Below are 26,690 nucleotides of genomic sequence, written 5' to 3' on the forward strand. Positions count from 1 at the left end.
AGCTTCATATAATTGCAGTACTGGCTCCTGCATGGGTTGATTATTTTAGGTAATTTTGCAGAAACACTGCTTTGAAAAAAGCAACATACACAGGTTGGTGTTGAGCCTTTAATTTTAAACTTTTATTCTGATGTGTAACAGAAAAACAGACAAATTCCTTTTATGGAAGGAATATGATTGCACAGAGTGCACATGAAGTATGTGAGTGATGGGCACCCTGGAAAAACCTCAGCGAGGAATTTCACGTGAGCAGAGTGCATTTATTAACAACACTTGTTGAGGCCAGATCAGGACATTTTTGCTCTGGTATCAAAATGGCAGGAGATAGATTTACTTTTTCAGTAAATCAGATTTACTTTCTGCCCAAAGATCCTCCTAGCACCACATCAGGACTTAGTCCGTTACTGACTCAGAGGGCAGACTGCCAGCTGAGGCACTGCCAAAGCCACTTCCTGCCATGCCTGGATTTCTTTGGAAATTTCTCAAGTGGATGATTAAGAAGAAATAAGCCCAGGGTTGAGCACACAGTTAGTGCTCAGAGCCGAGGTTGTGGCTGTGCCTTTATCACACACCGGTAGCTGTGCTATTTCCGTAGCGCCTACCATTCTGAGCATGCATAAACCTTGGAGCTTTCTCTCCATACTTGGCAACTGCCACTCCACTGGGCCATGGTGCACTCCATGGGATCTCTTAATTTATGTGTTAAATACTGTTGATCTCTTTATAAAGAACTCCCGAAGTTCCGCTACAGGCTTTGTTTATTATTTTTTTTTAGAAAGGCTATGAATAAAAGATTTATTTTTTAGCAGTCAGGGGAGGGAAGTAGGTTTCTAAAGCAACTGCAACCACTGTTTTGTGTCCTCCTACTCTTCTAACATGTCTTTTCACTTCTCTAGGCTTCCTTGCCAAGAACTGAAGTTAGTGAATCCTGGCCGTTGTGGGAAATGAGCTCATTTGCAGCCAGCATCCTGGAATATTGGGAGGATAAAGTGAGGGGTGAGATTTCTAACTCTTTGGCAAAGTCAGGTCCATCTTCTGCCCTACATGTAGTTCTCAGAACAGGCGGACTGCTGTTCATCATCAGACTGCTTTATCTAAACTCCTACACAAAGCATTCCCATATTGAGCCCAGGCTGAAATTAAAACTCGCAGATGTAAGACATGAAAATTATGAATCAACATTTATTGATGATATGTACATAAAAGGTACAACACTTAGTGAAATATTATATTCATGACTATTTCCAGTATAGAAAGAATGTCTAGTTTGTTTTATACATGAAAGTTACAGAAATCAGTTCACTCTGTAAGAAAGCATTGAAAGCAAATCAATCTAACAATCCTTGTAAAGAGGAAAGAATCTGAACTACAAAAATAGAGTAAGTCAACAAGGCATTCCAACTACAATATACAAGAACAGAGCCCAGGGTTGGGAGAAATTTTATCATCTGCATTTATTAATTTCTAAACAAACTGTGCTATAGATACTGTACAGTATGTTATTTCAAAATCTCTAGAACTTTCTGAGTGAAAAGACCAACCTTATCCCTCTTTTTTTAAATTCTTTTTACAATAGAACATTGCATAACATTCCAGTTCATGCCTGGTCACCTTAGAGAAGGAGCAAGGGATGACGAGCAGGCAGCACAGAGTAGTCCAGTGTGCAATTCACCCTGAAGCATAACGGGACTCACCAAGCAGGACAGTTTCTGTGCTTTGGGGCCTAATTTTTTTTACTGCCTAGAGGAGATGATTATATTTATAAGATCCAGGTCCAGAGTATCTAGGAATGAATCAGCTTCTTGTTGATGCAAGGTTCTATTTTCTCATAGATCTGTAGGTCTGATTTCAGAAGATTTTTGCCACTGACTGTGTAGCTGATCTGTCTTTTTTTATGATCAGACATCCTTTGTAAAGAACAGGCCTGTACAATAACCACAGTAGCTTTAGAAGCATTTAGTTCGGCATTTATTTTCCAAAAAAATGCTATTATCCCTTTTTAACAACAAAAGAAACAGTGCCCCTTTGCCCGTGAGTGTATTCATCTTTCTCAGAGACTGTTCCTGCTAAGGGGATGAAGCAGAGGTTCCTACTCAGACTTCTCAGGCACTCTGGAGAGAACTGGCAGCCCCTTGCTGCCTGCAGGCTTGCCCAGTCACAGCCATGGGACTGCACTGCTTTCCTGGCATCTGTGGTCAAGGAGTAACTGGAAGTGACTCAGAGGGATCCTGTGATGCCGTGACGTGACTAAGGGCTGAATGATGCACAGAGCCAAAAGCAGCCCAAGCATCCAACAGGAATGCAGTTAGATGGACTTCCCCTCATTCACTGTGCCAATTTAAATGGTGACTTACTAAGCTTCTGGTGATAAAGAGTCCAAACATTTCAAGCAAACAAGAAGAAAACAAAACACAAACTTATCATTCCAGGTGAACATTAATTCTTTATGTCATAACAAGTGTATTCACCAGGCAGCAAATTTATGCTGAGATCACTTTCACTCACTGCCAGGGAACCACACACATGCAGCTTCTAACACACACCATACTGGTTAGATAGTTGAAAACTAAAATTAACATATTTACAATGAGCTGGCTGCATACATGATTCTGAATGTTATGAAAACTGGGTATTCCATAAGAGACAGATAAAGTAGTTACTAAGCTGTGGAACCTAATCAGTTGAACGGTCAAAAAGAAACAAACCCAGACACAAATGAAAAACAGAAAGTAGAACAAAATTTTAAAACACAGTCTCATTTTCTACTATGGCTCAACACACAGAAACCAATTAAATTAATTTAAAGCTACACATACTGTATACACCATTTCACTGAAATTACGTGTTGATAGCTACATTATCTACACTAAGTGCAGAGAGGCACTGGACATCATGCTTCAACAAAATGTCAAAACTGGTATCAATAAGGTTTTACAGCTATTAGTAATTCATCACTATTCTATCTGTGATTCCTATTAAGTTAATACCTGTTACATCCGATTTAAAATACAATATAGATCAAAATACAAGGGTATATCAACACACTTCCTACATATATATATCTACTAGAAACTTAGGCTCCCAAACCTCAGCAGAATAACATGGCCCCATGGATTTCTGAATAGTTGAAGAGATACCCAGTATCAGTCACACTGGGAGAGCAGTCCTTCCTATTCAATGTTTTCTTTGTTTTGAAAGAAAAAAGTCAAAGAGCTAGTAGGCCATAGAAGACTTTTTTGTTTGTTTGTTATATAGCTGTTATGAATGTTTATGCTATTTTATTTTTATTCCTCTAAAAACAGTTCCTTATTAATTAAGTTGAAATTACTATAGCCACAGCCCTAATGCCAACAGGTATTTGCCTAATGGGAAGAAATTACCAAAATGAGAAGTAACTGTCATTTGGGTCGAAAAATATAGTGGTTTTTCTCTTAAAAATACTTAAGAAAACAGGAGGTATTTGTATGGGTGCTACCCAATTACATTGGTCCCATGGTGGTTCTGTTGGTCCTTTTTCAAGAAGGCAAAATTTGGTGGCAAAATCCTGAACTTTTTCCACAGGCTGAACTCACACACACTGTATTGTAGCAAGATGGATGGGGTACCTTACAATATATTTTTTGCCTACCCAGATCTATTTTCTATAAACTGCATTCTGAGCCAGTCAGTTATACATTAACAGGTCCTAAGGAAGAACTGCAGGATTTGGCAAAGGTAACATCAGGAAAAATTACAAAAGTGAGGGACGATTGCCCAAGAAAGTCAATCTAGAAGATTGCTCAGATTATTATAGTATTGTTCCATGATGGACTGCAGCATTTAAGGACATCTTGAAATTCCTATTTGCTTTTTGCATTTTGTGCTTTGTCTATAATTCATCACCAAACATAACACAAAAATATTTCATTGATCCTAAATGTCATAAGAAAACTGGTTTTGTTCTAAGGTATTGATCACCTTTAAAGGATTATTACCCTACCTTATATGATCCCATAGAAAACATTCTAAGAAAATATTTGTGTGTCTGTAAATTACAGATACTAGGTAATTTAATTCAGTCTACACTGTAGTTTCCAGAAAACAAGTACAAACCCCTAAAACCTGTATTATTCTTACCTAAATCAGTGTCGAACACACAACGTTTAACACTATAAATACATGTTCAGCTTTTTCTGATGCATTCTACAAGCGAGAGTTCACACTGGGTCATAGGAAATAAGATATATTTAAGAAAGGAGCAGGATATATAGGATGGAAGTGTCCCATAGACAGTTGTCTTTAAGTAGGAAGGACAACCTAGTAGTACACAAGAACTCACAAGTCCATACAAAATGCCAACATGGAAATGCTATAATCTACAATACTGATTGCAAAATCAATATGCAAGCACAGTTTGCATACAGTCTTTGAAAAACTGTAGAAAAAGGAATGGAAAAGAACAATACAAAAATTCCAGCAGACTACACTATTTATGTACAAAGCAATATACAGGTACGAGACAATCCAGGTTGTATGATGCTGCCTATGACAGCTTCCCTTCGTGCAATGGTGTGTGTCACAGAGCATCATTAAAAACAGTTACAGGACTCCTGAATGTTGAGTAGAAGACTAGAAGGACTGGATGCTCTAGCATTGATCAGCATTGGCTCTGCAGCAGGATGGAGTTAGAAATGAAAGGGGATCAAAGGTTGCATGAAGTGAGAAACCTCACAAGTCTTCTTGTCTCCCCAAATCTTGCATTAGGCTGTTGGTTATTTCCACCCTGGACTAGTAGAGACCTACTCAGTGGCTCAATTATGTGCTCTAGGCCTTTCTCATGTTTGGAACCTGGCTTTTTTGTAAGACTTGTAGTTGCAACTGCACAACCACTTTATCTGTTAGTTTTGTATCATTGGCTCCTTAGTGGGGAGTCACTGGGTTTCCCCTAAACAGGGGAAGATGTCTCTGGGATGGTGGGCACCTGTGAGGGACAGCTCTTCAGAACCTTGTGCCAGGGAGGCCACTCAAAAGAGAAGTAAAAGAATTACCAGCACCTGGGCATCAGCAGCGTTCATAGCAGCAGATTTCCATTGGACATAAAGTATGACCAGGAGGGAAAAACGGAGGGAGGCACCCATTGTAGAGCCTGTGCCAGGCACTGCTCCTGGGGGCTTCACCAGGAGTCCTGCCTCAAGTCTGTGCGTTGGCTGGGGGGGGGGACACACAGCCTTCGTGCCCATGGGGGAAGAAAGATTGATGACTTTAGAAGGAATATGCACTAAATACATTGTTTCAGAAAAATCACGAGCAAGAACACATTTTCCAAAACAGCATGGCAAAGCTAAACAATTCATTTACAGCTTGACTGCCTTCTTTGACACTTCACTGTAAATCCTTTGTTTGTTCTTTTAAGTACGTGAAACAACACTCTCTATATCATTCTTTAGACAAAGATAACTTGGTAAATATTTTCCCTTCAAAGTCATCAATATTACTGGAGAGAAGAAAATAACTCATCTTTCCACAAATGCTTTCTCCTGGGAACAGGAGCTTCTACATAATCTTATATGGGGAATTATAGCTGAGGTGAACTGTCCCAATGGGCTATATACCTATCATAGCGGCTACTATGAAAAATATCTAAATTGTGGCCTTAAAAGTCACAGTAATAAAATCAAGATAGTCTTCAGGCTCATAACAGATTAATATTACAGTACATTTTTTTATAAAGTGCCCTTATTTATCCTTCTGTAAATTAATTCAAATGCAGCAATAAAAAGAACTGAATGGAAGTTGAAGAGACGCGAAACAGTTATGCCTTTACATATCCACAAAAGGATTCTTCTGAGCCTGGTACTGAAGCTCAGAGCCTTTTTAAAGATGAAGAGAGAAGTGAATGTTAGAGGGGAGGTTTAATATTGCCTGTAGTTATGGGGATTGTGCGACTGCTGCTGTGCTGCTACAACAAGGCTGCAATAACACAAGTGAAGGCAAGGAAGCAAAGAAAATCCAGGCAAGTCACCAGAATAAATTTGTTCATATGCTGATGTCTCAGCTTCTCAGATGAACAGTCTACACTTCTGCCTGTCTACTGCTGGAAAACTACTGACCCTGGGAGTGATGGAAAACAAGTTAGAAATCTATACTACTCCTACTTTTAAAAGTGGCATAAAGTCTGGAATTCCATGTGCTTTGAGAAAGAAATGGAGAACAGCTATATCTCAGAAAAAACATGGGAAAAATCTGTACTGAGAGTGATCCTTATTTGTGCGCTGAGTTGAAATTCAGTGCTGGACTTGTAGCACTGAAAAAATTAAGTATAAAAGAAGTATCTTGGCAGAAATCTTTTGGATGTGAGAATCAACTTCATTATAAATAGCAGACAAAGACTATTGCCTAGGATTGTGAAATGCCTTATAACTTAACAGAGCCAGGAAGGGACTTGACTTTTCCTGGAACATTGTGACTCCCACAGGTTTCAATGGGGCTTTCACGTAGCCAAAGCATCGCAGGCACAGTTTTTACTACTGCAAACAGTTTTTCAAAGACACACTGGGTTTCTCACCAATTCAAATGGAAAGAGCACATATTGTAATAGGGCCAAGTGGCTTTTGTCCTAACTATTTGAAGAATCTTTATGTTTAAGACCCACACACGTTTCTCAAAGGCTGGTGCAGCCATTGTTTTCCAAGGGAAGCAATGAAGAAACAATTTGTGGCAAAGTGCTCCACCTCTCCGGCAGTTCTAACATACAGCATGCTTTACTTTCAGTGAACAGATACTATGAGAATGCTAACCCAGCCTCAGCAGCAAATGCATAAAGCAAATGTGTAAGCATGCATGCAATGAACTGAGTCTTTGCCTGGTCTAGACTTTTCCATGTGCCAACGTGCAGCCAGCAATCCAAACGCCAAAAGACCTCACAGTTGCACAGACAAATGGCAGAGCACCAAGTGCAATGTTAATGTTAATAACACCAAAAACAATGTTAATATGAACTACCCAGTAACCAAATGACTTTTCACGGAGCTTTTTCTTTAACTTTGCCACCCCAGCACCGTGAGCAGATACAAAAAAATTTGCCAGATGCAAATTAATGCATTGAGACTCCTAGTGAAAGCAAAAGGAGGCTGGCCTTTCCAGCATTGCCTGCTGAAACATGAACCTTGGATTAGCTTAAGTGGATGGTCCCTGGGTTATTTTCTGTTTATTTAGTTAAGTAGCAACCCGGCCTCGTGGAATGAGCAAATCAAGAAATGAAAGCCAAGAGTGACTTACATTTTCCCACAGAAATGGAAAGCTTTTTCATGATTTAATACAGTGCTGCACTGGAGTAACACTATATTAAATATTCAGTCAGGCTACAAGCAGAGGAATAGACAAAACCCAACATTTTTCCTTCTCCCACATCCACATTTAAATAGAGAAATACCATCATAATTATATTTTGAAAAATCCCTGAGTTACTGTATCTACAGAATTACCACTTTAAAATCACAGTCTGCTATTTTAATCCTATCAAAAGATCCAAATTTATTCTCCCATTTGTGGGTGGGGTTTCTCTTGCACTGCATTCCTTCCTTCCCTAGTCTACATCCAAAGAAGTGCTCTTCAAAGGACATTATATCCCAAGTGGATAACTGTAAGCATATTCTAAGTGTTTCAGAATATATAATTTTGTGGAGCTGCCTACTCACATGTTGCTGACATTCCTGTTTGTTTCCAACTGCTGAACAGTTTCAAACGACAGCTAAAAGTATATGGACCAGTTTCCTAAAGCTACTTTCAATGCAAGCAATCAGTGTGGCTGCTCGTAAGAAGCTGCTGTGGTGAAGAGGCAGAAAAATCATCTATTAATGGGTGAGCTGTGCCATGAAGCAGCTCAAGAATGCTGGATATAAATCGGGGTAAATGCTGTGTGTTATTCTTGGATATAACTACCACTCAAGTGACAGCAAATTTCACTTGATGAGAGCCAGCACCCTCACAGCAGGGAACATTTTACAGTACCTACACACCATCCCTGGCACATTTCTGGCACATAACCCAGTGAATGCTACTTGGGAAGCAATAGCTAGACAGAGGTTAACTCTGGATATGCTAATAGCAATGATCGAAGAAAAGAGAATACAACCTGCCTGCCACTTCTCTGAATAACCTACAATTCCATCCTTCACAAAAAAAAAAAAAAAAACAAAAAAAAACAAAAAACAAACAAACAAAATAATTAAATCCTTAAGATCCTTCAAGAGACCTTTGGAAAAGGCCTCCCCCTCTAATACATTAGAGGCCTACAGAATTCACAGTGGTTCAATATTGGTTAAATTATATCGGCCATTTTGCTTGGGATTTGCTTGGCCATGGCATTCAAGTGATGACAAAAATACAGTGGTAAGAAAAATATTCCATGATAAATGCTTAAATGAGGGGTACTCTGACAATGGACTTAATCTTGCACATCATTAATCATGCAAGTCGCCTTGGCTGGCTTAGGTCCGTGTGCAGTTTCAGAGATATTTATATGAATGCAGATGAACAAAAGCAGATTATATTTCTACTTTAATAGCTTCTACAGAGCCAAATAACACTCTACAGTTAAATACATTATTCTCCTTTAAACCCATGACAGGTCTGAGCACAGACACTGAATGGCCTATTTCCATAAATGTATGAACTCCGTTTCTTGCCATTTTTAAGTTCACCATATGCTCATATTCTGATTCTTTCTGAAAACTTCTGAAAATTTCCCCCCAAATTGCACAAAGCTTGTTCTGTGAGTAGAATCTTCCAAGGTCATGTGGCTCAGCTTTGCTATGGAACATTGCTAACAGTATAATGGTATTAAGCAGTATCTTAAAATTGCTAAGTATTAACAAGCACCTTTAAAAAATTTCACAAGGTGTTTATTCTCACTGCAATTTCTTCTGACAGGCCGAGTCAGATACAGTATGTTGACCAAACACTGTCTCATTAATTCTGATGCCATGAACTCGAAGAAACATTTCTCTGACAGTAGGGAGTTACATACTTATTACTCTGCAAAAGAGACAGAGATGTAAATTCAACATACTGGCCTAAATCCTGAAATTCTGGTTTCATTTTCATTCAGTCCTAACCGTGGACAAATCCTCTTAACCTTATATGGAATTTGGTTTAGCAATGAATTCAGGATTTAGCCACTCTCTGAAACATGACATACTTGAAAGATTGCTTTCACTTCATAGCAAATGCTACTGATGAACACATTCAAAAATTCTGTAAGAGTAATGGATTCAGAACTCATTTGCAGCTCATTATCAAGTACCCAGTCATGACATCCATAATCAATCTTAGTAGTACCTTACTTGAGTATCCCAGCCACATGAGAAACCCCTCTGACATCAGTGGAGCAGGGTGAATAGTAAGGTACCACCTGCTTTGATTAAAAATGGCACAACTGAGTCCATGGTTTTCGGTACTTCGCACAACAGCCATAGATTTAGTGAAGGAACTACCACTCCTGTAATTATACTGCCTTGTATTGTATGGTGCATTGTGGTCACAAAGCAGCACAGCCCCAGCATAAAACAAAGGCTGCACCTGCCCTGGGACATCTGATAAAAACACATTGCATGCACATACAAATCTAAGGTCTTCTCTTGATGGTAAGTTTTAGTTGTACTGATCTAACAAAATGTCTGAGATAATTCATTGACTTCTATGCATTAATCCTGCCCCCGGATCTAAGCTCAGTTTAAAGTACAACTAGGCACAAAAGTACAGTGATTGGTATTATCAAAACAAATAGAAATCTTTATGGATGTTTTCAAAAGATATTTTAGCCATACAGTGATAAACAGATCAGGTGTGCCACAAGAGTCACCAAAACACTGGAAGGCTTACGTGGTGTTATGTTTCTCTTGTATCTGTGACCCTGAGTCCCTGTAGTGAACTGTACTGGCACTTTGATCTTCCCATTTTGCAGCATTTACATTCTCTGTGTCTTGAATGAAAGGGGAAGTGGGTGAGAGCACATTGCACTGCATGGAGCATTCTCCAGGTGCATCATCCAAACAGTAACACAAGGGAAACAGATGGCTATGGATCATTGCTTGGCAAAGACACTACAATGATTTGATGAGATCTTTGCTAAGTTTCAGTTACAAAATTAAGCAGAAACTGTAGTTGTTAAATAGAAAAAAAAAAAAAAGGATAAATCTTCTTTAATCATGGTATCTTCTGCCACAAGATAGCTTCAGGACTTATTAAAGATGCAGCTAGGAATCTCTTCACTTAGTTTTCACGTTTCCAAGGCTCTTCTTCAACAACATTGAAGTCTGCAGATTTGCCATTGGTTGCCAGTGTTACCTGCAAGTAATTATCATCAACAAGCGACTTAAAGGCCAAGGCACTTTGACAAGAAAAATAGTGAGTTGTATATGGAAGATTACAATATTTACAGGAATTACATACACTGCCACTTATTATAAAGGTAAAATATATTTATTCAGAATTCACAACACTCCCAAATAGTGAGACTCCTGTTCATTTATTTATTATAATGACTAGAAAACATCAGTAGTAGAAAAATATTCCACATCTTCTTAACCTTCACTGCCATTTGTTTTTGTTTCTTTTTAAAATAAATACGTCAGATTCTACCGCTTTCTATCTCTTGTAGATTTCTCTGGATTATTTCAAAACCAGTTTTTTTTTTTAATGTAGAAAATCATACTTTTTCAGTGGAATTCCTCTAGCAAAGCTGCATACCTGATGAATCAACATGAAAAAATATGCAAGGCCAGAATAATCATAGATGTGCATCTATACAAACTCACCTACAATTACACCACCTTTAAAGAAATGGAAGAAAAGATATGTTGTGAAAGTATTGTTTATCATACCACTATAACAATGTATTGAAAGATTTTGACTATAGTCCAATTAAAAATTCATAGTAGTGCTAAACTGGTCTCACATGATGTACAGCAAAACCTCACTCTTTCCTGTAAAGAGTGATGCTGGAATTTTTAGGTATTAAGTATGGTAGAAGACCTATAGAGATCTACCAACTCACAGTGAACAGTGGACAAAATGTTCCATTCCAGACAGCAGTATAAATGAACCCATGTTTCAAGAAAGATATCTCCAGCCAAATGACTTTAAAAAACCAAAAATCAAAAAAGAAAAATGTCGATTTAATTTTACAAAAGTGATGTAGATCTTGATAATGTGAGAGAATCTTTCATTTAATTCTAAACGGATGGCTTATTTTTTCCTAACTTACCTTGTCAGTTAACATCTTCAGCTTCAAATGAAAACTTAAAGACAGAGCTGAAATTCCCCATGCTGGATAAACAGGATGCATGGAAGCATTGGGACATGGAAACATGACAAAATGCACTGATTTTTGAAACAAAGTCAAGCTTTTTCTTAGATAATTGGAAAGGGAAAACATGCAACTACAGCTTATGAATGAACAGCTTATTCAGAAATGAAAATCACACAGAGTCATGTGAAATATGGTAATAAAAAAAATTACAAAAATATCATGCAATAACAACCACTCTAACCCCATACAAAGGTAAATTACTTGTTAATTATGTACATTGACCATGCAAAATTATAAACTACTAGTGTTATACATGGTATATATTACAGAAAGTAAATAGAAAGGGCATGCTAGTAGATTAGCTTTTCCATATCCTGACCAGAGTTGCAGTAAGCTTTTCAACCCACCAGCGCATTGGACAGGATGAAGAGATGGCTTTTCAAATTTAACAGCTGCCTGTTTCAAAGCCATAGATCCTAGTCTCTGTTGCCTTTGCAAGTCTAACACTTGGGAGTTGTAGACCACTTCAACATGATCCACATGCTTTGCAAGTGCCAGCATATATTCATAGCTCATCAATTAGGTCACAACAACACATCCTTTTGGCAGCTTGCAGACAGACGAGAAGTGACCTGTTCAAAGTCAGTCTTGTGCTCAATCTGGTAAAGCCTGGCCCTTTTCATGAGTTTAAAAGTGCAAACAGACTGTCAGCAGAGAAAACCTAAAATAATTAAAAAGAACAAACATTTCTAGCTCATAAATCACTGGTCTCAAACTTGAATTGAAGGGTGTGCCTTGGATGATGTACAGCACCATTAATCAATCCATGGTTTTGAGGCAAGCTCTTGCCTCAGCTGAGAGAAATGATATGAGAAACTGAAGGAGAAAAGAAAGTGCAGCAAGTATTGATTGCATCAACAGGCTACTACTTTTTAACTTGATTTGGATCTCTCTGCAAAACTGAGAAACTGGGAGGAGATTAAATTATCAGTATTCAGTTCCATAACATAATCTTAAACCCAGCACTGGCTATTTAACTTAAAAACAGTTTTCAAAAAATTCCAGAAGTTTTCCAAAAAGTGTGTGTGCACATGCTCTCTATCTTTCTTTCCAGAGAGTTTCTTTGTTTTTTCTACACATTTTAATCTCATGTCCTTGCCTTTTTAAAGAAATATAAATTAATGACAATTTTGAATTCTGTGTAAGCATGAATTCTCTTTCCATTTCAGATCTTATTTTTTAAAATTTTCAAATAGAAAATAGTGCTCTAAAAAGAAAGGGGAGAGCCATGTCAGAAAAAATGTATTATTTTTTAAAAAAAATCATTTCATTGAAACCTTGGGAAATTCAGGGAAAACTTGAAGATAAGATGAATGATGTTTGGTTTTTGTCCCTGAATTCAGTATTACTTTTTGCCCAGAAAATTCAGGTTTGGTCTGCATTCTCAAGAAGTGAGCATTAGAAAAAAAAAATTCGAAAGAACATTTCCAGCCAGGCTAGATATAAGTGAAGCTGACAGAATAGAATTATACTTTCAATATAAAGGGTGGTCTGCTAATGGACTTGGTGCAGTCATTCACAGCTAGATACTGGTTCAGTTGTGGCAACTGGGAGATAGAAGAGAATCTGCTTGGATAAATGGCTAAGGTAGGATGAATGGCAAACCCACTGTCTCAAAGACAGTGTACAGCATCACACTGGAGCATTAAAAAATTTAAAAAAAAAAAAAAGACTTTGAAAATTAGAAGTTCCACCTTGTTTTACTTTCTTTTCTCCTCCTTTTCAAAAGCTCTCTCTGGATTTTAAACTGCCCCATCCCAGTGGTGGGTTCTGAGTGAACTTTTAACCACTAACCTCCCAAACTGTCTTCGCATTCAACTGGTGGGGTTGCTCAAGCTCACTTCACTCTGATCAAGACATCATTATTAGTATTAACGTTGCATGTTAGTTACAGCAAGGGTTACAGAGGGAAGAGAGTGTTTGTGCCTTAGTGCCTCGGGAAGGAACGCTGACAGAGGAGAAGCAGAAGCGTGCTGTGTGAGTGCAGGAGCATTCTCATGCCAAAGCGCATTCAACATGTCGACCTCTGAACAGCATATCATGAAGGCAGTCAGCAAGTGACAACACCTGCATCTGAGTTGCAGCCATCCTTCATTTGGGTTGGCAATTAAGTTCTCTGTTGCCACAGAAAATTAGGTAAATGTCCACAGAAGGTGATGCCATATTCTCTGTGTCTTGGCATATTCCATAATACGCTGCATCTTGCCTTTTGATATGTAAACAAAGTACATGATTTTCTCCCATCAAATGACAAGTTTTAGGAAGAGTGCAAAAAACCATCTTTTGAACTGCTCAAACACATTCAAAATGTCTGGGGTTCATGGACCTTGTTGTCACATTGTTATTTGCAGAACAATTTGAAAAATACATGCAGGTTAAAAAATAAGATAAAATAAAGCATGCAGTGCTATATACATGTCTCAATATCCATAAATGTGAAAGGTACCTTGCACTCATCTACCATGACTGAGTTGTGAGCTGCAAAAACACATTGGTTTGAGTTGTTTTCCCTATGATTTTTCATGTCGTCATAGATTGACTGAGTCTTGGTCATTTCAATGTCTTCATGCCCTTTGTGATGGGAATCAATGGTGTCAAGTTCTGCCTTGGAAAGGTGGTAGACAATGCCAGCACCAAAAGAATCCCCCACTACATTGACTGACGTTCTCATCCGGTCCCTACAAAAGAAGGAAAAGGAAAAGGCAAAGGCTGAATGGCAAGAGAGGAAGAAAAAGTAGGGCACGGCAGCCCTGTTTATGGTACACTTACTGCATTTGTTTCAGGAAGCTTAAGGTATCATTTGAACAGAGAGATGGGAGCCTTCAAGGGAAATGGGAGAAGTCTGCTTTCCCAAGGGACTTATTCAGACAGGGGAGGATGTTCAAATTCCCATGTCCCAGCTGCTTATTCTCATGAAGTTTGACAAAGAAATTTATCAGAGCACTGAACTTAATGCAGCCAGAAAAAAGGATTTTGGTTCTGATGAGCTGGTCTCATTTCTAGTTTGAATTAACAAAAGGCCTCTCCCTTTACTCCTAGTGAGCAAACCATGGGGAACAAAAATTCCTGAAATATCTCCATGATGCTTAGGCTATTGAAGCTCCTCTCCTGGCACCATCTTTACAGATGGCCATCTGTTGGTGTGGCAGCATGCCCACTCACACTACGTATGCCAGAGCCTGGCATATGAGGAACCCAAATATAGGTCATGGCCTACAAAATTATGAGCCTGTGACAGCATTTCACTAAAGAGTGCCCCTTGTAGTAGGAGGGTGCCAACAGAAGCATGCTAACATGCTTCATTACAAAGAAATGTTTGTTGGCACTTTCTGGACAGGATGCCATTAAACAGACATGCCATCTTTCTCCTGTCTTGTCTTCAGTGTGGCTCTATCTGTCAACAGTGAAGTCACAGTTGTGGATTTTCCCTGACTTCAGAATTCTGCCCCAAACCTGACCAAAATTCAGCAAAAATGGGAGCTGGGTGGTCCTATCTTTCCTGCCGCAGCACACATTAAAATCATTTACAATCTCATTTGTCTCTTCGTATCTGCACTAAACATAAAACTCCTTAAAACCTTCTGACCAAGGGTTGTAAATTAAACCAACTGAAAGCAACCAAGTCTAGCTCTGCCAAATAGGTCAGAAAAGTGGTTACACTGATTAACTCTCAGGAGTATATTCATGAAGATTCATTTACACAAAATGGCCAGGTTGAACAGTGTGAACACTTGCCAAGTGACAAAAGCTAGCATGTAAGACCTCATTTCCCAAGACAGTGATTAATTACAAAACAACCTTTCTAATATTTCTAGTACTAGATTTGTGTGACGTCTCCTTTTTCTGTAGAACACCGAGAAGAAAATACCTAAATATATAAAATCTCAACCAAAAAACATTCATTATTCACGCTTACTCACGACCACATAAACTTTTGAGCCCATTTTAAGATCTTTGCTCTAAACATTGGTAATTCTGCCTTTCTCAGCTGTGGAATTATAGTCCCACTCAAGTTTCCTCTTTTCCCTCTCAACATTATCATGCTTACATATTTACAGACTTCGTGGTGTAGTATCTTGCTGAAGCAGTTAATTTTGGTTTTTTTCGGCTTCAAAAGAATACCCAGAAGGGGAAAAAACCTCTACAGTAATTCCCCCGAGAAACAAGCCAACAACCTATAGGAGGAAAACGTCCTTCCAGTTTTGCTTCACAAAAATTAAATGCTTTATACAGTTCTCATCCAATGAAGACTATTTTAAATTTGCTCAGAGTGGTAGAATAGGAAAATAAGACTTTCTGGTGTGATTTTTAATTAAGACCATTAAATACACTGAATCTGGCAATACAACTCTACAAAAAGAACACCTACTTAATTTTTTTGCATGAGTGGTATTAAATTCTGAAAGAATTCACTGATGCCAGATGACAGCGGGATAGTATAGGATGCCAAAAAACCAAGGTGGAGAGAATACATAAATATAATTGAGGCAGAATTCAAATTCTGAAAGGGTCATTTGAGGAGATGCTCCAGGTCATGCACACGTACCACCAGCTGAGAGATTCAGCACTACAAACTACACTGCATGATCCAAAGGAAACCAGGAAGGACCCTACAACAGAAATGGTAAAGTCTCAGCTGTCAGGGATCAACAGCAAAGTGCCACTGACCTCTTTGAGGGCAAAGAACACCCTCTGGAGAACAAAGACAATTGTACTTACTCTTTTGTTAAAACCAACCAACCAATTACTTCCAGGTAAGTGGGATGATGTAAACAAAACAAATATAGGAAAGTTGCAGTCTAGACCCTGCTCATAACATCCAGACTTCAACTGGGTCTGAATATTCTGACTCTGATCTAAGCCTTGGCTTAGATCAGATCTTGGCTTAGATCTAGATTCAGAATATTCAGACCCAGAGTCAGAACTGAAACAGTCTTTTTCTGAGTAACTGAATGAAGGTTTAAGTACCGGATCAGCTGCCAAAGCTCGTTTTCCCTAGTTCCTCTCTCTTTGCTGCAAAATACCACTAATCTGGTACCACTGATATTTGCTAAGCTTGTCAGCTCACATCTGGAGAGTACCCAGTTTGTGGCTCAAGCAAAATAAGCTCATTTTATTCCATCTGTTGGCATATAATTACTGTCCTAATAAATGTCACTGCTGTGTTGTGCTTGGTTTTAAGCTGTAAGAGAGACTGTAAGAGTTATGAAATCCTGGGAAACTTTCCTGGTTGAAAGAGCTTACACTGGGTATGTATGCATGGGAGATAGAAAGATTGAACAACCCAATAGATACTGGAGAGGCTTGAGAAAAAACTGAGATGGAAACGTTTCAGCTCCTGTTTGAAGGAGAGAGTGCCAAGTTTAAGGATTTGACTTAAAGTGATCTTTGTGCTACACAATGACCAATCATGCAAAACTGGTTTTGGTAAGACCACAATTTCAGATGGTGAAATACTGTAAAATCACCTGATGTTCTGATATTTGCTTTTATCAAAAATTAAAAATTAATCAAGTAGAATATTTTTAAAACTTTTTTTTTATCTGAAATTGAAATGTAATTGAAGGGCTGTTCCAAGTATTTCTACATGGATGGTTGCATTTACTAATGGATGCCAGAAAAGTGGCTGGAATTGGGTCTTAAATATTTTATTAATTTTTTCTTCTACATTCTTTTATAAAAACTGCTGTAACATTATTTAATGTTTGTAAGTAAAGAAAATGTGTTTTTATGACATTTCATTTCAGATATTCTTTAGGTCTGGTTTGTGTGTGCAAAAGCTTGCTCAGAAGTTGGCCTGTGGGCCTTTTCTTAACACAGCAATATCAGCAGCATCATTTTTCATATACATTAGATCATTATGGCTACCACAACACAGCCACTGGAAGATGGAAAATGAAGCTATTAGTGGTTGAACATAGATTAATAACTACAGCACTCTCACCAACAAACAGTATCTTGACTTTGCAGCACCAGTGGCACGACACAGAGATTCTCACCTCTTCTTTTATCTCTTTTACTCTTCAGTTCTGAATCACGCTGCACTGGCACTGCTGATTGGTAGGCCATGAGGATCCAAACCCAACCGTTAGGCTGAAAGTTCTCTTGCCTTCCATTCATTTTGGAAAGACATCTTGAAGTATTTCTTTCAGAATTCCTATCCTTCCTCTTCCTACATTCATCATGGCTTCAGCCCCACACTACAGAAGCTTTTATTTCTTAAGCAAGTTTGGATAAGCCAGTGGGGACAATGCTGCTGAAAAGCAACACCCACTACTCGATCACAACTGCTGATAAACTTACAGCTCTGAGGCTTGCTAGCGTAGGCAGTGCTTCTCAGTCCACAGGAATATTTTAAAAATACATTTCCCTAAAAAAGCCAAACAAACCACAGGCTCCTTTTGCACATCCTCCTACCAGCTGCAGAAACCTACCTATTTGCCTTACTTGGAGAGCCAAGAAAAACAGCTATTTAAAATATATTTTTATAGAATTTTTCTCTCCTTCTTCCAGCTGCAGATTCCTATACTACTTTCCTGTTTTCAACTATAACATTATATATATAATAAACCCACTAAATATCACATTCTTTGCTATGCCTGCTGTGCCTTCTCATTTCACCATCCTGCATCATGACATCATGAAATTCAGTTATATATAAATCATACAAGTCGAGTTTTCCCTTTGCCTCCTTGAGCTGTAAATACCTCTTTTTTCCCTGAAGCAGCAACCAGAGCTGCATGTTCCCCTTCAAAATTCTTAGTGACAGATAGACCATGCCAGCAGACCCAAAATACATGTCAGAGGATTAAGTTCTTGAATTCTACTCAATAAGCCAAAAGATAACGACAGGAAATTAAACCTCTATTTTATCTGCACATGTACATTCTCAGCTCTGCTATTTCTTCTTGCACAATTTTAGTTGTGTATCTGGAACTGAAAGGTACCAGAAGCAGGCAGCTGAGGCTGCTAGTGTAGGAGAAAACACACAAATAGTGCAGTTATATTTATGTCTCCCTTTCTGGGCACCAAAGTTGGAACAACAAAACCAAGTATCTTTACTACTTAAAAGGATATTAGGGGAGAGCTGTTGACCAGAATACACCAGAATATACTGTGCTGCAGCAGTACAGGACAATATGAAAGAGTCTCTAGAGGCCAGTACAACTTTAGGGCTACTGAATCTCTTTCAGCTCTGCACAGAAGGATATCCCAGCTGACAAATGACAGCAAGAGAAAGGATGTGGCCTGGCATAGCCTCTGTCTTTATTTGCAGCCTCTGTATTGAAGTGTTGAATAACAGTAGCCTCAGAAAACAATATGTGGGTTAGCTGGTTTTTGCTGGACATCCTGCAGTGGCACTGGAGGACTTTGATCATAAGTTCTTGGATATGAAAGCCATTCTTTCTAGTTTGAATGATCTGTCAGTAAAATGAAACCAGGGAATTACCTTCTTTATTTCATTTTTCATTCTTACTTGTGTTTGGTCTTTGTCCTGCCCTGGAACAGGCTTTTTTTAATGGTATTTTCCTTTCTTATATACAAAAAGAAACCAGCTTTCCCCCCTACATGTATAGAAAGTTTGATACTACAAATGCCCAAATAACTCTATAACTTGCTGGCAACATTCTGATGGAACTTGCATTTTCAGTGTTCATCCTTCATTTTAGACCAGAACTATAGCAAACGGAAATATGAAAGCAAAGATTAGAAAACTGCTCTTGAGTGATGGAAAGGCATCATTAGGAAGAAGATAATACGAAAGTGTGAGCTCACAAGTGTGCCAAGATCCTTGGCTCATGGAAACTGACTTCAGTAGCTCTGTAACAGTTTGTAACAGCTGAGAAGCTGCTTACAGTTTGGGGTTTTTTTCCTACTTCACTGAATTTTCCATTTCTACATGGCTGGTTGCATTTCCTTCTTTGATTTTTATCTGTAGAGGATACCAGTCCAATTCCTCCTTTGATTTATCTGTAGAGGAGAGACTTACAGTTTTTTAAGACCAATGGCTGGAAAGTACTGTGGACGAACATTACTTCACTACCTTTTCAGCACCGAGCAGTGGAGTCAGCACAACTTACAAAAGCCAGTCAACAGCAACAAGCAAACTGATGTCCTGGGTAGGGAGACCCACTGCAGTCAGGATCAGCAGCATAGTGACAAGTCCCGCGCTGGGAATGCTGGCAGCTCCAACGCTTGCAAGGGTGGCTGTCAAACTGCAAAAACAAAAATCAATTGGGAGTAGCAGGAAGACAACACACACCTTACTTGCATACTCATGTGACCATTAGGAAGGTCATATTTTTAGTGCGTTCTTCCCATAAAACACAACTTTATGATAAATCAAGGTAGGTAGTATTTTTCACTCTTGTGTTTCTCTAGAAATATTTATTAGGGGAGGCCAGATCTATGGGGTTTGTTCCAAGAGTTGGAAGAGGGCTGTCTGTAAGCTAGTTATGACATTTAAATATGTGTTGTTGTGTTTTCAAAACTTGACAAACTCCTCCAGGGTTTTGAATCCTGAGTTTTCACCATCCAGACATGTTAGAGTTTGGTGACTACAGGTTGAATTTTCAGGGTGATTCATTTCTGTTTATTTATGTTACTTGAAGACTGAACTGTGAGGTAAAGGCTGAGAGAAGGCAGTTATTAATAAATACAGAAGAACAAAAGTCTGGTATCCAAAACTCCCAAAATACAAGCTAGTGGTGTACCAAGCCTGGATAAAAATCACCCTAGATGAAACAGCAAAATTGATCTGATTGTTTAATAAATCCAAAACTGTGTTTGTTTTTGCCTCTTATATTTTGATGAAGATCAATAGAGTGAATGTTTGAGCTTCAAATGTTTGTAGAAATACAACACAGACTAAAACAAACATCAACATCATTGGGCAGTCCTGTAAAGAATGGAAAATAAATTTGTCAGAGAGCAAGTCAAGGGGAGAAAAACAGGGAAGAGAAGGAGGAGAGGGAGAAGCAGAGAGAGAGGGAGAGGAGGAGGGTAAATAAAAAGGAAAGCAGGTGAGAGGGGACCAATTTGATTATTATTTATGCCTCAACATACGCTATACACGAGGTGAAAATCTACTATAGCAGCTGTACACATGCTGAAAGCCCTAACACGTGCCAGGGAGGCAGAAAATGGAGAGAGGCTCTGTCTCTGCCAGACAGCATCTGGCAGCCAGTCAGGGCAGAGAAAAGTCCCACAGTTGGGCTGCCCAGGTAAAAATGCCCAGGAAATCGGGCTGTGGGTGGAGCCTTAGCACATAAAAGCAGGGAAGTATGCCACAGTGGGTGCCATTTCCTCCGGGTTTCTTGGAGGGAGCGGGGGCTCACCCCACCACTCATACCCAACAAATCTGAAAGTGCTTCCAATACAGAAGTAGGAGAGAACAGACTCTACAGGAAATACTTGCCCATTAGCCCCAGAACTCATCTGTGAGGATGTTAGCCCAGTTTAGAGCTGCCAGATGCTGTCCGGCTGGGTCTGACCCAGGCTGCAATGTGTTTGTCAGGTGTCTGGGTTAGAGTGCAGACTGGCTTACTAAACACCCAGATAGGTCCAGCAGGTGTGCAGGCAGGATGCTCTGCTCTGCTCTGCTGTCAGGCTTTGCATGTGATGCCAGATCCTCAGGCACTTCCAGCCTAAACTGATAAGGGATTCCTTCCAAGCACTGTGAGGAAACGCTCCTGCCTGCCTTCCTGCAGCAGCGCTTTCAGACCTGGAGGGGAATGTTCAGAACTAAACAGAACCTGTTGTAGCTACCAAGATCACCCTTTCGCAAAGAACATAGAAAATCAGAGGAATTAAATGACCAGTATGAAGTAACTAGGGCTGGTAAAAGGCTAACTAAGACTTTATAAGGTTATGTCTGAATCATTTGAATATTCTCAGTATCACAAAGTACATATACCAGACAAAACCTAATAACCTTTCATTTATTTTTATTATCATCTCAAGAGATAGTTCTTGTCATATTGCTGTTGCAAAAATGCAAGAGGAAAACCGGTGGTTTTACAAATCGACTGAAGTTGCTCCTTGCTTTGTAAATGTCAGTCACAAAGCTGGATACACCAGCCTTGAAATGGTGAGATCAGGAAGAGGCAATTGGTCAATCCTTCAGAGGAAGAAAAGATGAGTAACTGGGGTTCAAGCCTACCAAATCTCCTAGACAACAGCAGATTCCTGATTTGAATTTCCCTGGTCTCAATTTAGTTTAACATGTAGCACCTCTGAAATGACTGTTTTCAGTTTTAGGAGCAAATATGGATCATGCAGGTCTAGCATCTGCCTTCATTAGAAGCAGCCCTGAAAACCTTTTACAAACTTGGCTTTACTATTTCAGGAGTCAGGGCAGGAAGTAAAGGAATGGAAAATGTAGCACTAGTATAGCTGGGTAAGAAACATAGAATTAGACATCCCTTTGCAGGAATTTCTTTAGTGTTAAAAAGGTTTAATAAAAGAAAACTGTGTGGGTGAAAACGACAGGAAGAAGACAAACTTGGCAGACGTCACTTGTGGTTTCCATTTTAACTATTCAAAATGTTAGACCTGCTGTCTTCATCAAGTTAAAACTCCCTTACAGTAAACAGTCTTCAATCACTCTTATCCTTTTTTAATGGATAATTCTTTTGTCCTTACAGATGGTCAGCTTTCGTCTGGATAAGACAATTTGATATAAAAAGACTACAGTTAATATATGCTGGGTTAGAGATAAAAGGTCTGGGAGTATCCAGACCATGCCACAGACAATCTCACCCTCAGGATGGGCTATTCTCAGTTCATTATTTTTTTCCTGTTCACCAAAGCCATGGAAAATGCACAGGCAAATATAAACGTGTAGAAGGATTTTTTTAGGTATACTTTTTTCTTCTAGAGTGTATAAACAAATATATTCTAGAAAGTTAATGAGTTGTAGCATACCCCTAAACAAACAAACCAAAAAAAGCATTTCATTAGACAGATAATGCTTTATATTACAATTGACATTGTTTTGTGTGCTGGTTTTGGCTGGAGTAGAGTTAATTTCCTTCACAGTGACTGGTGTGGGGCTGTGTTTTGGATTTGTGCTGGACACAGGGTTGGTAATACAGAGATGCTTTTGTTATTGCTGAGCAGGGCTCACACAGAGCCAAGGCCTTCTCTGCTTTTGGTACTGCCATGCTAGGGATGAGGTTGGGGGTGCCTGGGAGGCTGGGAGGAGACACAGCCAGGACAGGTGAGCCCAACTGGCCAAAGGGATATTCCACACCACATGGTATGTCATCCATGCATAAAGTGGGAGGAAGAAGGAGACAAAGGGAGTTTGGAGTGATGCCATTTGTCTTCCCAAGAAACTGTTACACCTGATGGGGCCTTGCTTTCCTGGGGATGGCTGAGCACCTGCCTGGCTGTGGGAGGCACTGAATTAATTCCTTGGTTTGCTTTGCTTTTGCTTTCCCTATTGAACTATTCCTACCCCAGCCCATGAGTTTCCTTTTACCCTTGTGATTGTCTCCCTGATCCCACTGGTGAGGGAGTGAGAGAGTGGCTCTGTGGGGTTTGGTGTTTGCCTGGGGTTAAACCATGACAATTGTCAACTGCAGAAGCATAAAACACCAGCGTGCACTAAGGCTGCAAATGAGAGAAAATACATCACCAGAGAATCTGGACCTATATATAAAAAATTAATTTGTATATCATTATTAGAAATCCATGGATTTCATACTGAATTCAACTGAGACGACTCAGCTACTGAGAAGCCATCCAGCCCAAAGCATTCACATTTTACAGTCTGTAGAAACAAAGGACTCTTTTGAACTGACCTCACAGTAACTATCTGGCCTCCATCCAGGTCAATTCCATTCATCTGTGCTATGAAGATGGCAGCCACAGCTTCATAAAGGGCAGTTCCATCCATGTTAATAGTTGCTCCAACAGGAAGGACAAACCTTGTTACACGCTTATCAATGCCAAGGTTTTCTTCAAGACACCGGAATGTGACGGGTAATGTTCCAGCACTAGGGAGACAAAAGCAAAAAAACATAAAGAAGACATAATTAAAATCAATATACCACATACACATAAGGGAGCAAAAATCAGAAATTCTAATACCTTTGTTTACATTTTCTACTTCCACTTTCTGCTGTGATTTAAGCCTTTTTTAGACAATTTTAAAATTAGGCTTACATTTAGCTGGAAGTGGGACTGAGGCCAAGCATGAACGTGACTTGATGTAGGATGAGAGCTTGAGAGCGCCTGGATGAATTTTTCAGACCCATTGCACATGATGCAACAGACCCAGAGTCTGCTGCAAGAGACTGTCAAACTGCGTCCCTCCCTGGGGGAAGTAACAGGGCATTCCCACCTGGCCTGAACATATAGTAATCCATTGCATTCTGTGTTTTTTGGGGGACCTTCACCACCAAGAAGACTTGATGGACAGCATCAATGAGATGCTCGTGGGATCCACAGAGTGGTGATATTTTCTTTAATCTGTCACTCTGTTTCTGTCTCCCCACCTCTTTTCTTTTCTCTCTCTTCCTTCCCTTCTCTCTCCCTCTCTCATATTTACCATTTAATAAAATCCATACTATTGACATTGGCATATGGTCTTGTTTGCCCCTAATTTGTGCAGAGGAATTTCTAACAATTTTTAGAACTGGACTGTAACACTGATACACAGACCTCTGAGTGCAGTACACAGAACTCTGAGTGTAGGGACAAATTTTAAATTTATTTGATTGTGAATTTGCTCTAAATGGAGAGATGGTATGTCGTTAAGGACTGAAAAAGCCAGGCAAAAAAAATTACAACCCATGCTGTTCCATGACATTGGAGGGCAGGAAGAAAGGATGTGAAACACAGTAGGAGGATAGGAAAAGATGCAAAAGATGGCTGGAAGAGAACAGCTCTTTGCACAGACACACAGTGCTTTGCTTTTGTGTGAATATTTCAGGTCATTACATTCACTTGCTCAAAATAAAACACCACCATCCAAAAATACTGCTGAAGTGGAAACTCAAACACTTCAATGAACAAAAGCTTTAGGTAAATTGTAATTTATGAAAACTCTTGGCTAGACCAGATCTCCTATAATCCAACACTGTTTACCACAGGCCCACAGAATTACTGAGGTTGGAGTGTATCTCTGGAGGTCACCCACCACGACCACCACGCTCAAGGCATGAGCAGCTAGGGCAGGTTTCCCACGTTCCCCAGGACTGTGCCACGACAGGCTTAATTCATCTCCAGAGATGGAGACTCCGCAACTCCTCTGGGTAACCTGTGCCAGCATTCACGCACTGCCACAGTAAACCACAGCAAGAAGTGCTTTCTTGTGTTCAGATGGTACTTCCTGTGTTTCAGCTTGTGCCCACTCCCTCTCTTCCAGTCACTGGGCACCACTGAAAATAGGCATCACTTCATCTATTCAGCATGTCCCATCAGATATTTATACACATCAGTGAGGTCCCCCAGAAACTTGTTCATCAAAGGAGAAGCTGTTCAGAAGAGTGGTTTGGGTTGACCCAAAGAGACAGATGAATTACTGTTCTTTCAAGGCATTCTTCAAATCAAGAATGCTCAGTTTTCTGGTGGTCCATTTTGAACGAGGGTTTTTTGTTTTCCCCTTTTTAATTAAAATGGAAGATTAAATTTTCTTCAGAAATAAAACATTTATTGAAGGAAAACACTTTAAAAATATGGTATTCAACTGAAAAATATTTTCAGCTCAAGATCTACTGACTACCCAATGCAAAACACCAATTTTTGATTTTTTAAAATTTATTACTGAGAGCTGTGTTACAGATTTTCTGAGTCTGTTCTGTCCATCAACAACTCTAAAATGCTCCGCTTTTCACTGAAGTCCAATTATTTTGCCAAAACTGATTAAAATACAAACTGAGAGGTTTTTTCCTTTCTTTTGTGAAACCTAGCAATGTTTTGTTTTTTCTTTCTTAAATGAAATGAGACTGGTCTTAACATGCTTCCAAAATGAATAGAATTATCACTTTTTCCTAGTTGAGGAAACGAGCACAGAATTAACACAATTTTCACAAAGGATTAGGCAAATGGCAAAAAAGTAGGTGTGCCAGATGTCTGCAGGTGGCTGTACAGCCTCTCTAGAGAATCCTGAAGGCAAGTGGTATATTGATTTATTTAAACATAGCTGTATTAAAAATGGTTTTCATTCAATAGCATAAAATGATTTTGCAGTGAAGGTTAGAACAGCAGATGTACCATGTCTAAACAGCAGGTAATCTGCTAAAAAGTAAAACACACTGGTATTTCTCAGGTGTACCTGGAAGCTGTGCCTAGTGCTGTGATCCATGCCTGGAAAATCCCAGCAAGGAATGAAAATGGGCTTTTCCTTGTTATCACAAAGTAGAGCAGAGGCAGGAAGATTCCTCCATGGATGACAAGACCCACAATCACAGTGACCATGTACATGCCAAGTTGTCTAGCAACTACTTCTAAGTCCTTGATTGCAATGATTTTTCCACAGATGAGGCAAGCAATACCCAACGGGGAATACCTGGAGGAAGAAAACAAGCATAGACAGAACTTAGCTTGGCACTGCAGTCATAAAAACTTGTGCTGAACAAAATACAGACTGGAGAAGAGTAGGGAGCTCTCAGGCTCATCACTGAGGTGCACATCAAGAATTGATGGAAATTCAAGAGATAGTTTTCACACCTTTTTTTAAAAATAATGGCCATTTCCAGAAAATTCCCCATCTACTTCATTTTCCGTCCTATCAAATGGAATATGCCTTTCCTGAATAGTTTTCAATCCTGAAATAACATTATACAAGAATATAATAATGTTACACAGGCTTGTATCATTATAAAGAATGGTGTAGATTTGTTCTTAAAATGTAACTTTTACAATCCATTGTTTATCTGGTTTCAAGAGGTTGCATTATTTACTTCAGTGAAACTATTTGTTGAAAGTATCTGTTTATATCTTGAAGGCTGAAAATGTTTCCACTATGTTCTTTCAATAATTCAGACAAATGCTTTTTAATTTATGGAGTCTTCATTAATTATGTGCTTCTGTTACCTACAGTAGGGTTTTTGTTTCCTCAATCATTAAAACAATACAAAACAGAACAAAAGTGCTTCCTGGTTTTTGTTAGAATATCTCATGGTTTCTCCAGCAATGTGTCCAAGGCCTGGAAAGCCTTCAATCACTTCAAATCCAAGGCCAGCTGTTATATCAGTTATCACAAAATGCCATGTTTCAATGAACTTGACAAAATACAGTTCTTATAGAGAGTTACATGGTTTCAGAACCAGACGTCTGTTTTGTTTTACGCTTCTGTAGCAATGCCATGCTCCTGAGAGTCTGTAGGTGC

The 26,690-nt window shown here is 39.2% G+C and overlaps 1 protein-coding gene across 5 annotated transcripts in view; it reads right to left on the reverse strand.

The window, feature by feature from the left end:
• Nucleotides 1–1,168: 1,168 nt before the first annotated feature.
• SLC1A2 (solute carrier family 1 member 2) overlaps nt 1,169–26,690 on the reverse strand; it is an 88,790-nt gene continuing 63,268 nt past the window's right edge. For all 5 annotated transcript variants that reach the window (XM_066187844.1, XM_066187846.1, XM_066187848.1 and 2 more), the window contains 5 exons: nt 25,635–25,868; nt 23,158–23,352; nt 19,432–19,566; nt 13,797–14,028; nt 1,169–10,326 (listed from right to left, as the gene is read on the reverse strand). In XM_066187844.1, the coding sequence (XP_066043941.1) occupies nt 10,252–10,326; nt 13,797–14,028; nt 19,432–19,566; nt 23,158–23,352; nt 25,635–25,868 (871 nt within the window). In that variant the 3' untranslated portion in view covers nt 1,169–10,251. The remainder of the gene's footprint in view (nt 10,327–13,796; nt 14,029–19,431; nt 19,567–23,157; nt 23,353–25,634; nt 25,869–26,690) is intronic.

The sequence above is a fragment of the Chamaea fasciata genome, unplaced genomic scaffold, assembly GCF_029207755.1.
Source record: "Chamaea fasciata isolate MVZ Bird 193981 ecotype frontalis unplaced genomic scaffold, bChaFas1.0.hap1 SCAF_7, whole genome shotgun sequence".
NCBI classification, from domain to species: Eukaryota; Metazoa; Chordata; class Aves; order Passeriformes; family Sylviidae; genus Chamaea; species Chamaea fasciata.